Source organism: Macrobrachium rosenbergii, chromosome 6 (genome assembly GCF_040412425.1).
Source record: "Macrobrachium rosenbergii isolate ZJJX-2024 chromosome 6, ASM4041242v1, whole genome shotgun sequence".
NCBI classification, from domain to species: domain Eukaryota; kingdom Metazoa; phylum Arthropoda; class Malacostraca; order Decapoda; family Palaemonidae; genus Macrobrachium; species Macrobrachium rosenbergii.
The window spans coordinates 54,965,171-54,979,011 of NC_089746.1; the positions used below are offsets into that span (position 1 = coordinate 54,965,171).

Here is a 13,841-nt window from a genome sequence, read left to right on the forward strand (position 1 = left end):
ATACCTGACCTCCTGACCTGACCCATGTCCAGGATTAACAGGGACCCTTTCCATTTCCCTGTGAGTAACAGATGGGCAGCATAGCCAAAACGAACTAGAATGATTGAGTAGTAAGAGGGACTAGCCAAACCCGCATTTCAAGCATGTACCTGTAATTTTTTTTTTTTCCTCTTTGAGGACAGTAGTCCTCATAAAGCTCGAGGTTTATAATTGTATTTATCAGTATTTAATACATAAGAAAAAATCTTTTTGATCCTTATCTTTATAGTTTGTTGACATTGTTGTTTGTCTTCAAATCCATAAAGACTGTTCTTCATCATAATAATAATAATAATAATAATTATAATAATAATAATAACAATAACAATAATAATAATAATTGTAATTAATAATATTAATAATAATAAAAAAAAGTGATATTGTTTTCTCAATTTTTCTAATGACTGATTTTTCAGGGTTACTGCATTTTGCCAGTAACTTGCTGTTATTTGAAATTCTTGGAGAGAAAAGCAGTTGCAAAACTTGCTTAGTTTTATTCCTCACCAAGAATGACAAACATTGGCGAGTTACTGGCAGAATGCAGGAACCCTAATGACAAACATTGGCAAGTTACTGGCAGAATGCAGTAACCCTGAAAAATCAGTTCTCAGAAAGATCATGAAAACTCTGTATAAATTGAATGCAGCTGATGCGGCTATTACCTTCAGTACTACATGCATTAAAGAGGATCTACTGTCTATATATAGTAATAATAATAATAATAATAATAATACTGTAATAATTTGTGAAAAAGTTAATATTGTATACTGTTTTTACATAATGTAAGGGAACTTGTAAAAAGCATGGTGAGTTTGTAGTAGTGGTAGTTATTCATTTATTTTAACCAGTCTTGAGTTTCATCATACTAGTTTAAGCCATACAGTATATTACGTATGTTTGTTTACCATACATTTTAATGAATGAAATATTTTGCTCCCCATACCATACAATTCTTAATGAAATATTTTGCTCCCCATATATTGAAAATTCCTTTTTAAGAATAATGTTAATATTAAGGAATGTTTATCTGATGTTTTGTCCATTAAATATAGGTGAAATTAACATCCGGTAACCTAAAACATATGAAATAGTAAGTTTTAACTTACTCTGGGAGGACCATTAATGACATTTAGACCATACAAAAATGTGTGTGTTTAATGTGAAATGGGGTGGTTGGGTTTGTGGTTATCTTTTGTGTGTGAGACTCTTGTAGTTGTATGCTGCACTGTATTTGTAAAAAAAATCATTTACTTATGCAACCATACAGAGCTCCTGAGTGGCCTAATCTGATTTATTTAGGATCTTTTTTGTTTTAGTCAAATTTTTATTACTGTTTTAATTTTAAAACAAAAATGTGAAACTGTGATAAGCATAAATTTTAGATACCAGATATTAAAACCAACCTGTTAAGATTACTATTCATAGTAATACCCTAGCTGAAATGTAAAGAGAGTTAAACCACCAGTAGAATGTAAACCAGTGGTAAGTAAGAGTATCCTGTTAGTAAACAAGCCAAGAATAAATGTTTTGGATAAGACCTTTACCACTAGGTCCAGCTCGACCAGTGATAAATCGAGTATCCAATTAGTAAACAGTGCCAGAATGTGTGTGTGTGGATAGGCCTTTATGACATCATGCAATAATAACATGGGCACTTAACAAAAAATGCAAGGATTTGAAGAGATTTGATCACAAAATATTGAGATTCATGAGTGGAATGTGATGGGAATATTACAAATGAAGTTGTAGAGAGATGCTTTTATTGGCTAGAAAGTAAACCTGAGATCTCAAAGTTTGAGATGATTGGAACTATCAGTTAGAAAACCAGTTGGATTGAAAGTAGAAAAATGAAGACAAATATGAGGGACCTAAAATAATGGGAAAGGTTATAGACCTAGATCAGATGGGAACTAAAGAAGAGAGCGCTCATTTCACATCTAACCCTGTGGGTGGAACATCTGAAGATGACGATGAATATGATAATGAGACTGCTAGTTTTATACATGACCTTTTATGGTTTTTGTTAAGTAGAGTAATTTTAAATTTTCCATGCTTGGCAATTCGTATTGTCTGTGTGAACGTTAATCCAAAAGTTATTGTAAATGTTTTTAGTTTTAACAGCTGTTTAATTTTTTTTTTCCATTCAAACACGCGAAATATTAATTAAAAGATATATGAAGAGACTTGTTGTAGGATGGAGACGAGTAATTATGCTATTGTCAGTGAAGAAGAATAAGTGACAGACAAACATGAACAAAGAGGCTTTTCAAGTGTTATGGGGCTTTAGATATAACAAAAGCAGCAGTTGTGCCATATTTGTTAGCTTGACACTATTGTTCTAAACCAATTTATTTGTGCTAGTTACAAATTGATCACAGTTTTCAAAGCATCACTCATAGGTGGGGTCAGATTCAGCCGCAAAGAGATGTGTAAAGACAGAACAGGAGCTCTGAGGTTTTTCCAGAGAAAGCTTTGTGATACAAGTAGTATTGCTTCTCTGCTTCAGTTCTATGGTTGATGGCTCTAAGGGTTCTTTACTGTCATTCATACCATATTGATAGATTTTTTTTTAGGTTATAGTGTCTTTTAAATTGTACAAAACTAAAAGCCACAGAATATGGTGCAGACTTTTTGATGAATATGTCTTACAGGTCCGAGATTCCTTGTATAGTATAGTACCTGTTGTGAATCAACTTCACGAGAGAGTGGTTAGCGGAAGACAATTGAGCCGGCAGTGGCAGCAGGGAGGGAATGATGTAAATGCTGTAGAAAGAGCCCCTAACAAAGCTGCAACATATGTTACCAAGCTCAGGGAATCATGGCAACATTTACTGAGAGATAGAGCAGCCAGAAGTAAGTACACTATTCTGTTTAATGTTAGATTATTTAGATGATATCGTGCTCTTGTAGCAAGCAATTTTCATATTGAAACTTCTATCACCCAGTAGGCAAGGTTAATAAATCACTAAATACCATCATGAGGTGGAACTGATTAGATACAGGTTAGTGAGTGGCCTTTCTGTTTGAGAAAGTTTATTCAGACTTGAATAATTTCCATGCAGAACCTAGCCCTTCCTCTCTCTGACAAGGACAGAGAGGAATGATGGTAAACAAATTGGTGGCTAACATAGGTTTGTTTTCTGAACAGATATAGCTCTTTAACTTCTTCTTATAAAATGTTCCTCCACATTGTGTATTAGCCCAGTAGTCTGACAGGTTGGGAAACTTTTTATCTGACAAGTCAGGGGCATATGTGTCCTTCCTCTGCTTTAGCCTAACCAGGAAATGAGACCAGATGTGCTGAACCTCCAGTTGGTTCAAGACTTTCCTTTCCTCCCACCAAAAGTGAGTGTATCCTCACGTTAAGACCTAGGTTTGTTCAGTGTATGAACAAATTACAAATTTTTTATTATTTTTTATTATTCATAGCTTACAAACCTACTTTCTTAACGTACATTGCCTACCTCTTGCCACCCCTCAAAGTGATTCCCTAGGCTGGAAGAAACTCGGTTGAAGCGACGTCGGCTGATGCCTCCTCTCTCATCCAATTGGCCAAACCCTGTTGCCACCAATACCTTGTTCTACAATTGTATATGTTTTTTACCAGTTTCCAGGTGGCGATAGAAGATTTCATCCTCAGGCTATGACCATAGGTCTGTTAGTCATGAAAAATACAAATTTATTAAAAATGTGTCATTTTATGAAATTGCCTGCCTATGGAGTGTTAATGGTTTTTTGAGCATTGCATAACTGTTGTGTACTCAATTTAATTTACTTTGAGATATCCAGCTAACGTTCTATTTTTGGGGTTTTAGTAATGCCCAAGTATTTGAAATCAGTGCGCTATCACTTTTCAAAGTAGCTTGTCCAACTCCCTTCTTTTAGGCCACCAGTGTGGCATCCACAAATCAGGGTGTACTGGTGACATTCTCTTTTATCTCGGTGATGTTTGATCATCTTTGTAGAAATTTGAAGAATCTTATTTTTTTCCCATTCTTGATTTTCCAAAGTCATTTGACAGTCTAGAACAAAGGTTTGTTAGCTCTCTCTCTCTCTCTCTCTCTCTCTCTCTCTCTCTCTCTCTCTCTCTCTCTCTCTCTCTCTCTCTCTCTCTCTCTCTCTCTCTGCTCTAATCCCTTACTCTGTGAGCTTATTATTCAATGGGTAGCGTTGGTGGGAGAGAATGGGCATTCCCTTTCCCCCATCTCCACCTGGGTACCTCCCTTGTTAAGCCAGTACATGGCCTGTTGAGCACATCCGCAAGAGATATTCCACATATGAGAGGCTATGGTTTGTATACTGTACTTAGGAAAAATACAAATTACTTTAAAATTTTGGCACATTCAGCTTATTTCTAGCTTTGTATGTAACTACTGTGCATCAGTTATTGATGCCACAATGTCTGTTACTAGAAACAATTTTAGAGGTGTTCCTCAAAGTTCAGTTTTCTCAGCTATTCATTTCCTATATCAGTGACCTCCAGTGTACTTCTAAAGTTCATATATATGACAGTGGGTCAGCCTTCCATATTCTCTATTAACTTCCATCAGTCAGTCTCAGGTTGGTTGTTGTTGTTCTGTTAAACTTTGATTCTATGAACTTCTTGAATAGTGAGGGTTACATACCAGTGACTGTTTTTCAGGATTTCTCATTTCATATGATGCCTCTGTTCTTAGCTAACATTGCAGTATTTGAGGCAGCAGAAATAAATGAAGAAACTTTCATACAGGGATTGTAAAATTGCTTCAAATTTTCTATTATCTACCTGTTTTTCTTCATTTTCATCCAATTCCTCAATCAGGAAGTTTAGTAAACTTGTTACATTTATTGGCATTAAAGTTTTCAGGCTACTTCAACCTTGTTCAAGAAAAGCACCCAGTTTTTGTAATTGGTACCAAAAGTCGAGTCTATTATTTAAATGAAGTAAGTTCTTGTTAATCATGGTTATTAAAGCTTATGTAAATAGGCCTGTTTGAACTATTCCTCTCATACTTGAGGGGCTTCATTTCATGCCTTCCTCCTAGAGATACCCTATTATTTTTGCTGCCATTTTACTGAATTCTTAACCTTGGCAAGTGGCCTCATTAATCCATGAGACAAACTCCTCCATTAGATTACAAGGTCCTTAAAACTTTTATCATTTTAGGAGATAGGTCTTTCACATCCGTCAGGGTTAAAACCCACTTTTCTTCCTTTCAGTCTTTTCTTGCATCCCTTTGGCAGTAACTTGGAAAGACCATTTTGTTGCCCATCCTACTAGTCTTTAAGAAACATGTTGGGATGTCAGTTTTATTTTATAGTTGTGACAAATATATTGAAGATGTTTGCTACACTGGAATAATCTTTGTGAGATTTGTTTCTTGGTTAATGACACAAATTTTTTGTAACAAACATTCATAAATGCATATTGTAGGAGTTAGGCTGACAGTCTAAGAATTATTTTAATTTAACTAAAGTCTATCATTAGCAAGTTACTAGCATTGAGAGAGTTAAGATTGTTAACTAAGTGATCTGGTTAAAAGTATATTTATATATACATTGTACTTGAATACAGAGTAATATATTTTTATTTTTTAAACTGTTATGCAGAGCCTAAAGAGTTTATTTCTGGAGTCTTGCCTACAGTACACTAAACCAAAATTTTTCTCAGTTGAGTATGCAAGCTGCTTTATCTGTTTGTATAATACTTGAATGAGGAGCTTTGAGCTTTTTTAAAGAAAAATGTTGTAGGTTATTAGAAATTAGTTCTTTATCTAGTATGTTATTATGTTGGTGTGAGATCAGTGGATATGAATTTTGGGTGGGACCAAACTAAGCAAGTGATTTCTCATAACTGACATAGAATAACATCACTTTCTCAGTTTAGAATGTATTATACTTGGAAAGCTAACATGTTTTGTTTTACTTTTCAGCTCTTACCTTTAATGATGAACAGTTTCATTTACTAGAGAAGATGAAGATGAAAGAAACAGCTAAGTGTCTAGAAACTTTGCTTGCCGCTGTAACAGCTACTTTACACCACACAACGGATACCCTTGCTGATTGGTGCAAGTAAGTCTTTTTGTCCATTTTGATTTTGTATCAATTTTAGAGTGTTGTCCAGTCTGCCATGGCTGTATGAGTGGTATGCATTCCATCGTGTTGACCATTCATATAGTAAACTTGACCATTCATATAGTAAAATATGGATGTATTTTAAATTATTATATGCCATCTGACGTTTGATATGCCAATGTACATTTAGAGTCTAAGTGCAGTTTGATGTCTTCTAAATCAATTATAATATCTCATTTTGTAAATTGATTGCAGCCCATGTTTTGACTTGATAGCAACATAGCTTTATTTGGTGTAAATGGACCAGAATCTTGTACATGTTGAATTTATGTAGAATGTCAAACTTCATGAAACTGTTGAAATTTATGAGAAGCATTCTAAAATAAGGAAATACTTGATAATGACCAAAATCCATGTCCAATAACTTTTGAGGTATGATAGATATGGAGACAGTGGATGAGAAGAGGCCCTTAGGCCAGGTAATGAAAGATATGGAGAGTCCAATGGATAGCAAAGGGCGATTGAATAAAGAAGGATAGCTAGTAAGAAGAGATATGAAGATTGCCAAAACTGTTATCAGACATGTTCATTTTTTCTTCAGCATATCATTGGCGTGATAGCCTGACAGGTCATTGATGCAGTTTTACCACACTTCAGGTGTTTAATCAACCTCCTGTGTAATATTGGTAACAACAAACCATGTGAGGATTCCACAAAGACTCATCTTGTCTAACACGTTAAGAACTTCTACCTTTTTTCACAGGGCTAGTTGTTATTTGCTGCATGCTTATGCTCAAGCTCTATTATGTCATGTCCATGTTACTTAGCAACTCAGTGTGACTCTTGAACAGACCAGCAACATAATTTTCATCAAGGGTTGTGGCACCTGCCTTCAAGGACTTCAAATGATTAGGAGCATTATCTACAAGGAGGAGGAACTGGTTGAGTGTGTAATTTTGTTTTATAACTGCCAGCCTTGTAGCTATGGTTGAGAATTTGTCATCCAAAATTTCAAATTGCTATGTGGTGAATCCCTTCATTACCAAGGGCTTAACTGAATGCCATATGGACAAGAGGATCTTCTTCAGATCTACTTTAACACTGGATTGATGTGCAAGGGTGATATTTTCCTTGGCAACCTTAAAATCTTGTGCAGTCATTTTTTCAGAGGCAATTTAAGTCTTGCATGCCATAATCCTCCAGAAGGTGCCCATCTTGCTTATGTTCAAGACATGCTTGCTTTTCCACTCTTAAGTGCTGGTAAAGCATAACTAGTCATATAGCTCTTGTGACTCAGGGCTTCAAATGGACTTAAAGATCACCCAAAGTTGTCCTGGAATTCTCTTGAATAGCATATGGAGTGGTATCTGCTTCAGTCTCCATCAAAATAGGATAGAAACCCAAGGTTGGTGTTTGAACCCAGGTGCAGTTTTTTACTTCTAAGGAAATGAAAGTCTTGCTGGATGTCATTTGTGGAATAGGCCTGTCTCATCCATGTTAAAGACGTGCTTGGTCCTGTCATTACCACCTCAGATCACTGCTTCAGGATCTCTAGAAACCTTTTTGCACTCTCCACTTTGTCACTCTTTGCTTCTCCATATTTCATTAGGAAGCAAACATTAGCTTGTGCATTGAAAAACTCAGAGTAACCATGGCTTACATAAAATATCTCCTTATCTAGTGCTCCAACTTGGTCTGCAATCAGCAAAGAAAGATATGGCCTACATCAGTATGATTTGAAAGTTAAATTAGCTAGCTTGCCTCCAATTTATATCCCAAGTTTGGAAAATGGTAGCCTTGCTATTTCCTCTGTAACAGGATCATGTATCATGTGACAATCTTGGCAGCCATGGAGAATACAGTGAGATTTGTAGCAATACTGTTGCCCTCTTCTGAAGACCCGGTGACACAAGGTTTAAGTGCCTTCACTGTGTCATTGCCAATATCCAATGCACAGCATACAACTTAGCATTAAAAATTAAGTCCCAGGTCCTAGGACACCCTCTTAGGCTTGGAAGCCTGACCACATACACTTAGACTTTGCTTGGAAAGCATGTTCAAGAAATTCTCAAAACTTCATCACCTGCAAGACTAACACAGTAAGCATATTCACTTGCAAGTTCATTTGAATCACAACAAACACAACTGTTCAAAGCTTGCACTACATGTTAACCAAAAATATTAGAATACTCTGCTGACCTCTGGACGAAGACTGACAAACATGCTTTGGATTTTGCACATAGCATGTACAGCCAAAACATATGTAACTGAAGGAACTGCTGCTTGGCAGGCATGGAGTTTTGAAGAAGTGAATAAGTTTAGTAAAAAATTACATATCAAACAATCTTCTAGCCAGGGCTGACTTCATTTTAAATTATTAGGCTCATGAGCAATATACTGTGCTGTTGAAAATGTGAAAGTATGTATGAAAGGTGATTTGTTGGTGTTACATTGCTGAAATATTATATGGTATTAATGGATGTTGGTTTCCATGTGCAGTGGCTGCCTGATTATCCTTCTGTCAGTTCTTTGAAAGACCCTGTTATTATGCAGATATCAGAAATTTTCTCATTTTTATTGTGTTATGGTTAATCTAAATGGCAGTTCGGTACCTAGTCTCCTGCATCTATTGTACTTGTATATATTTCTTGTTGCATTTTATTCCTGTCACTTTTTGAAATATTCAGTAGACCCAGTGAGGTTGCTCGATGTATCATTTTGCAGTATGTTTTCTTTCACTCTTTCTATAGGGTAGCAAAAGTTCAGCGAGTGCAGTTGGAAATTGAAGAAACTGATGTACAAAAACATGAAGCACTACTCACATCCTTCCAAGCCACATTAAGTGATACAGAAGAGAGATACCATCAAACTCTTTCGGAGTTACTTGCAGCTATTAAGGATAAGAAGTTACAAGATGATCCAATATTGCAGGCAGAGGTAAAGTGAATTTGAATATTGTGTAGTTTTGAACAGATATGATACACAAGGTACAGTATTATTAATTACTTTTCTCTTTTGTTTTAACAGAAGGCTATTATGCTTGATATTTATTAAAGGTTAACTCTAGACATTAACTGTAAAAGGTTTTGTCTTATTTCATTGTAAAGTAATTCTAATAGTTCTTAATACTGCTTGTTGATGAAGATAAAAAGTGCGTTGCCTGACCATAGAAAGAAACCTTCTAAACCAGTGTAAGTATTGCTGTTATTGCTGTTGTGAAATTCAGTATTTATAATTTTGTGATAAATTTGCTGCTGATGAAATTAATTCTTTTTCAGTATTTATAATTTTGTGATAAATTTGCTGCTGATGAAACTATAATCTTAAACCAAGATTAATTATTTTTTTAAAGATTAATTAGTTTTTTGTTAAACACACTCTCTCTCTCTCTCTCTCTCTCTCTCTCTCTCTCTCTCTCTCTCTCTCTCTCTCTCTCTCTCTCTCTCTCTCTCTCTCATTGAAGATTTCCTTCAAGGTTTTTATTTTGTTTATTGTGTGTCCATTTCTCTTTTATAGATGTTAAATTTATTTACCATAACAGTATTTTCTTTTTTGCACATACTGCAAGTATTTGCAGTAGACATTATCTTAAGCTAGTCTCAGGATTACTGTAACAGTTATTCAGTTACAGTACATTTATTTTTCTATTATAAAATTTGAACATTTATGTGTATTTTTTAGATTTTACTCAGCAGTGTTTTATCCTTTTATTGACCTGTTATTGCAGGGATTGTATAAAGGGTTACAAAATAATCCATCATCAGTCTTTATGACATATGAGATTTTAAAACAAATATCTATTAGTTTTCAAATTTCTATTCCCAGACACTAAATCATTGAATATTTATTCCTGTCAGTATTAATACAGTAAAGCATCTCTTAAGCTACAACTGGTATTTGTTTTGTTATTGAGGTTTTTAGAAAAGTAAGTTGCCCCACAGTTGCTTGCAAACCAAATGTTTCACAAAGGATCCAGGATGGTGGTCTAGAACTGTGTTGTAAGGTAGAATGTGCCAGGATGTACCTAGTCTTATGTCACTTAGCATATCTTATTCTTATTATATTGCTGTGGTGGTGAAGTTATTGCATTGATTATAATCTTACTACTGTTTTTATTCAGCCTTTCTGGTTACTAGTACTGTTTTTATCCAGCCTTTCTGGTTACTAGTACTGTTTTTATCCAGCCTTTCTGGTTACTAGTATTTATTATACAGTACCATAGAAATCTTCACAAAAGTTTTGTTGGAAATTGTTGCTATAAAAGCACATTGTTGAAATAAAGTAGTAGAGAAATATCTTAATCTTAATTAGGTTCTTCTGTGTTACCCTGATTGCTGAATGGTTGAAATTCTTCCAGGATATCAGAAAATTCTTCTCCCATGTTAAGACGTACATTGAAGCATAAATCATATATACTGTACAGTATATAGTCAAGAATTTGTATTTTATAGGTGAAGTGGGACAGACAAGTCATAGTTAGTTACCAAGAAAAATGCAAAATTATTTTTTTCTTAATTTCAGATGCAAGATTCTGGTAAAAACAAACAGAATGAACAGGGAGATAGTACAAAACATAAAGATAGTCAGAAGTCAAAGAAAGAAGACATAAACAAAGCTAAAGTTAAACTGTCGTAAGTAATACTGTACCATAGCATGTTGCTTTTTGAAAATTGGAATTTAATAGTCTCTTCTTTTGGTTTGTTTTGTTTCTGCTTTTGTTTAGTCATGTTGAGGTGTAACTTAAACATTTTATGCAGTATTTAAGGGAACTTTGCAATGAACTAGTGTAGTTGTGCTTTAATATTGCCTATGGTCATTTGTTTGAAGGCATACAGATAAATTTTGGTTATTACTTTACCTAATGTTTTATAAGTAATGTATGCCTAGGAATGTTAAGAACGGTATTGGTTAGTGCTTCATGCTAGCAATTGTTCCATTCCTACTCATCTCTTGATTGCATTGAATATGAATTGTAGTGTATTTTAACCACTAACCCTCATTTGTTTTTGTCTTCGTGTTTGCTTTGCATGTTGAGTGATTTTTGCCAGCTATTGTTAACCCCTCCATGAATAATGATTGTTGTATGTAAGGTTATATCATATTACCATTCCACAAAGGCTGAAGTGTGGGGGAGACAGTAATGTCGCACCTCATGAAATATAAGAGCAAACAAAGTATACCTAACCCTAATGTTTTGCTATGTGGATGTGTACCCACAAAAGTCATAACTGTATTTTTGAAATTTCTTGCCCATTTCAGTGCAAAATGAATAATATCTTCTGTCCAAGTAAGGTAGTTGAAGAAACCACTTTCACAGAAAATTGGACTTTGTAAATACTGTACTCATATTACTGTCATATTTTCTGCATTGCTGAGATCTACATTCATTGTTACTCGTTTTTGCATATAGAATTAGCAGGGTATCTCTCGCAATTTAGATTTTATATAATTTCTTAGTTACATGTACATGAGTTGTTGCAAGCTCTCTTAGTCATCTAGTAATAACAAAAACAGAACCTGGCATTTACAAAACAGTAAATGTTATTTTACTTTTAAAATCAGCTGTGTAAAAGGTTGAGTTTTATTGATTAATTTTTTTAAATTTTGTATATTGTATATGAAATAGACCAGAGGATAGGAGATAGCTTTTAATCAGATATAAAGCTTTTAAAGGATTGTATGAATATGAAAAAAAAAGATTGCTGGATGCTGTTTATCTCTTAGGATAATATTTTTATGACCAGAAAATCTTGGGCACAGGTTATAGATGGAGACCTAGACCTGATGGGAATTTAAGCAAAAAGGCCATACAGTAGTCCATAGAACACATTTCATGGTTGACACCACAAAATGAAAATTTTAGAAATCATTTATGATGATGATAGTGAATAATAACAGAAATATATTTCTATTTTAATTGTTATGTGGGATTAAAAGTAAGTGGAATGTTCATCATTTTAATGTGAGGTTATCTTTAGAAGTAAAAAGTATAAGCTCTCTCTCCTAGACAATACTAACCTTACTGTAGCAGATTGATCCTAATTAGAATATGCCATCTTTGAGGAAGGAGATAGAAAGATCAGTAAGTGAAGAGCAACCAAACTACTGTAATACCAGTTATCAGACACCTTGGATACCGAAGTGGGCTAAAATGCTAGAAAGTGTCAGTTTAGAGGTTGGTTTGTAGAAACATGATACTTGAATAGCATGGATACATGCAGTAACTAAAGATCCAGCACTTTTGGCAACTCTGGTTGTTATGGTGGCAACCATAGGAACACAGGATTTATGCAGTAAATGAGACTTAAGTTGCTCTCAGAAAGAAAAAGGGAGAGAATATCACAGTGATTTCGCTCCATACCCAGCCCCATCAAATCCCTTTAAACTTTAAAGTCCAATATATCAAATGAAATTTCTGCACAATCAAATATTCATAGAAAATCCAATGTGCTCTTTTTATTGAAACTTTGGCATTCTGTTGATATTACTTTGGCAGTTGAATGGCTACATACAGGTATTTCCAAATATAAAAAGAAAATTAATGCAAATGCACTGTAACTTATTATTTTGTGGCATCATTTAGGTGTGCTTAATAATTTGGCCACACTATATAGCATTTAGATAAATAAGGAAAACTTTTTATAATGAAGCATTTAGACACTTTCAAAATATTCACAACAAAAATTCGTTTATATTGACCAAATATTGAGGCTGCTAAAACCAAAATAGGAAATATTGCATATTACATCATGATTATATGACTGCATTATTGGGGACATTTATGCTCATACATAAAAACAACAATAACTTGTAGCATTTATATATAAAGTTAATTTCCAATAGTTTTTTTATGATATTTTTTCCCCAAAGTAGTTAGACCACTTAAGAATGTTGTCTGGGTGTTTTGTCTAAAATATTTGTTGACGTCAGTTTCTGATTTAGTTGTCTTCTGCATAAAGTCACAATATCTTCTGTGTCTTTGTATGTCCAGCTTTAGCCAAGTGTATCTTTGTGCAAAAAAAAAAAAGCAGAGGTGTATGTTGATAGAAATATTTTTTGTTTACAAATGTTGTGTTTAGTACATTATATAATGTAATTGAGTTTTCTAACTTAATATATTGGTGAAGTGTTCATTTCAGCCTCGATGTTATGGGTGTTTTAAATGGCCATTGACATATTTATTTATGTTTTATTTTGTAGCGAGCTTTTCAAGTGTATATATTTGGTTGAAAAATGCTTAAAACCAGGAAAGTAAATTGGCCTTCACAAAGGTAAGTTCCCAGGGTGTTTAAGCTGGTGTCCTCCTCCTTCCCTCAACTACCCTTCTTACTGTAGCTGGGAAGTTCTATTCACAAAATTTTCTCTCGGTATTTTTCTATCTTAAGTTTTGTTTTTCTTATATTTGGCTCCTATTTAGAAGCATGCAAGTTAACCTGTAAAGTTTTCTGATTTTTAGATGATAAATTTTGACCCTTTACCTGTAAATATTAGATAAATTTTGACCCCTTACCTGTGAATATTAGAGTTTAATGTATTTTCAGCCTTTTCTCTTGTTTTGGATTTTTATGACCTAGAACTTTGTAATGGTACCATGGTTGCTTTTGCTCCAGAGAAGACTACACCATATCCTTTCATGGACAGCTCTGAGCTTTTGCCAACTGGGAAAAGACAGTTTAGTAAGATGATATGTAGATGCCCCTGCAGTCCCATTATATGTTTGATTTTATTAGTGCTAGGATTTCATTGCA

The 13,841-nt window shown here is 34.3% G+C and overlaps 1 protein-coding gene across 19 annotated transcripts in view; it reads left to right on the forward strand.

Annotated features, from left to right (window-relative positions):
• Positions 1-13,841, forward strand: part of IKKepsilon (I-kappaB kinase epsilon) — a 54,532-nt gene that overhangs the window by 40,062 nt on the left and 629 nt on the right. For all 19 annotated transcript variants that reach the window (XM_067105864.1, XM_067105850.1, XM_067105862.1 and 16 more), the window contains 4 exons: positions 2,691-2,892; positions 5,952-6,090; positions 8,844-9,030; positions 10,615-10,724. In XM_067105864.1, the coding sequence (XP_066961965.1) occupies positions 2,691-2,892; positions 5,952-6,090; positions 8,844-9,030; positions 10,615-10,724 (638 nt within the window). The remainder of the gene's footprint in view (positions 1-2,690; positions 2,893-5,951; positions 6,091-8,843; positions 9,031-10,614; positions 10,725-13,841) is intronic.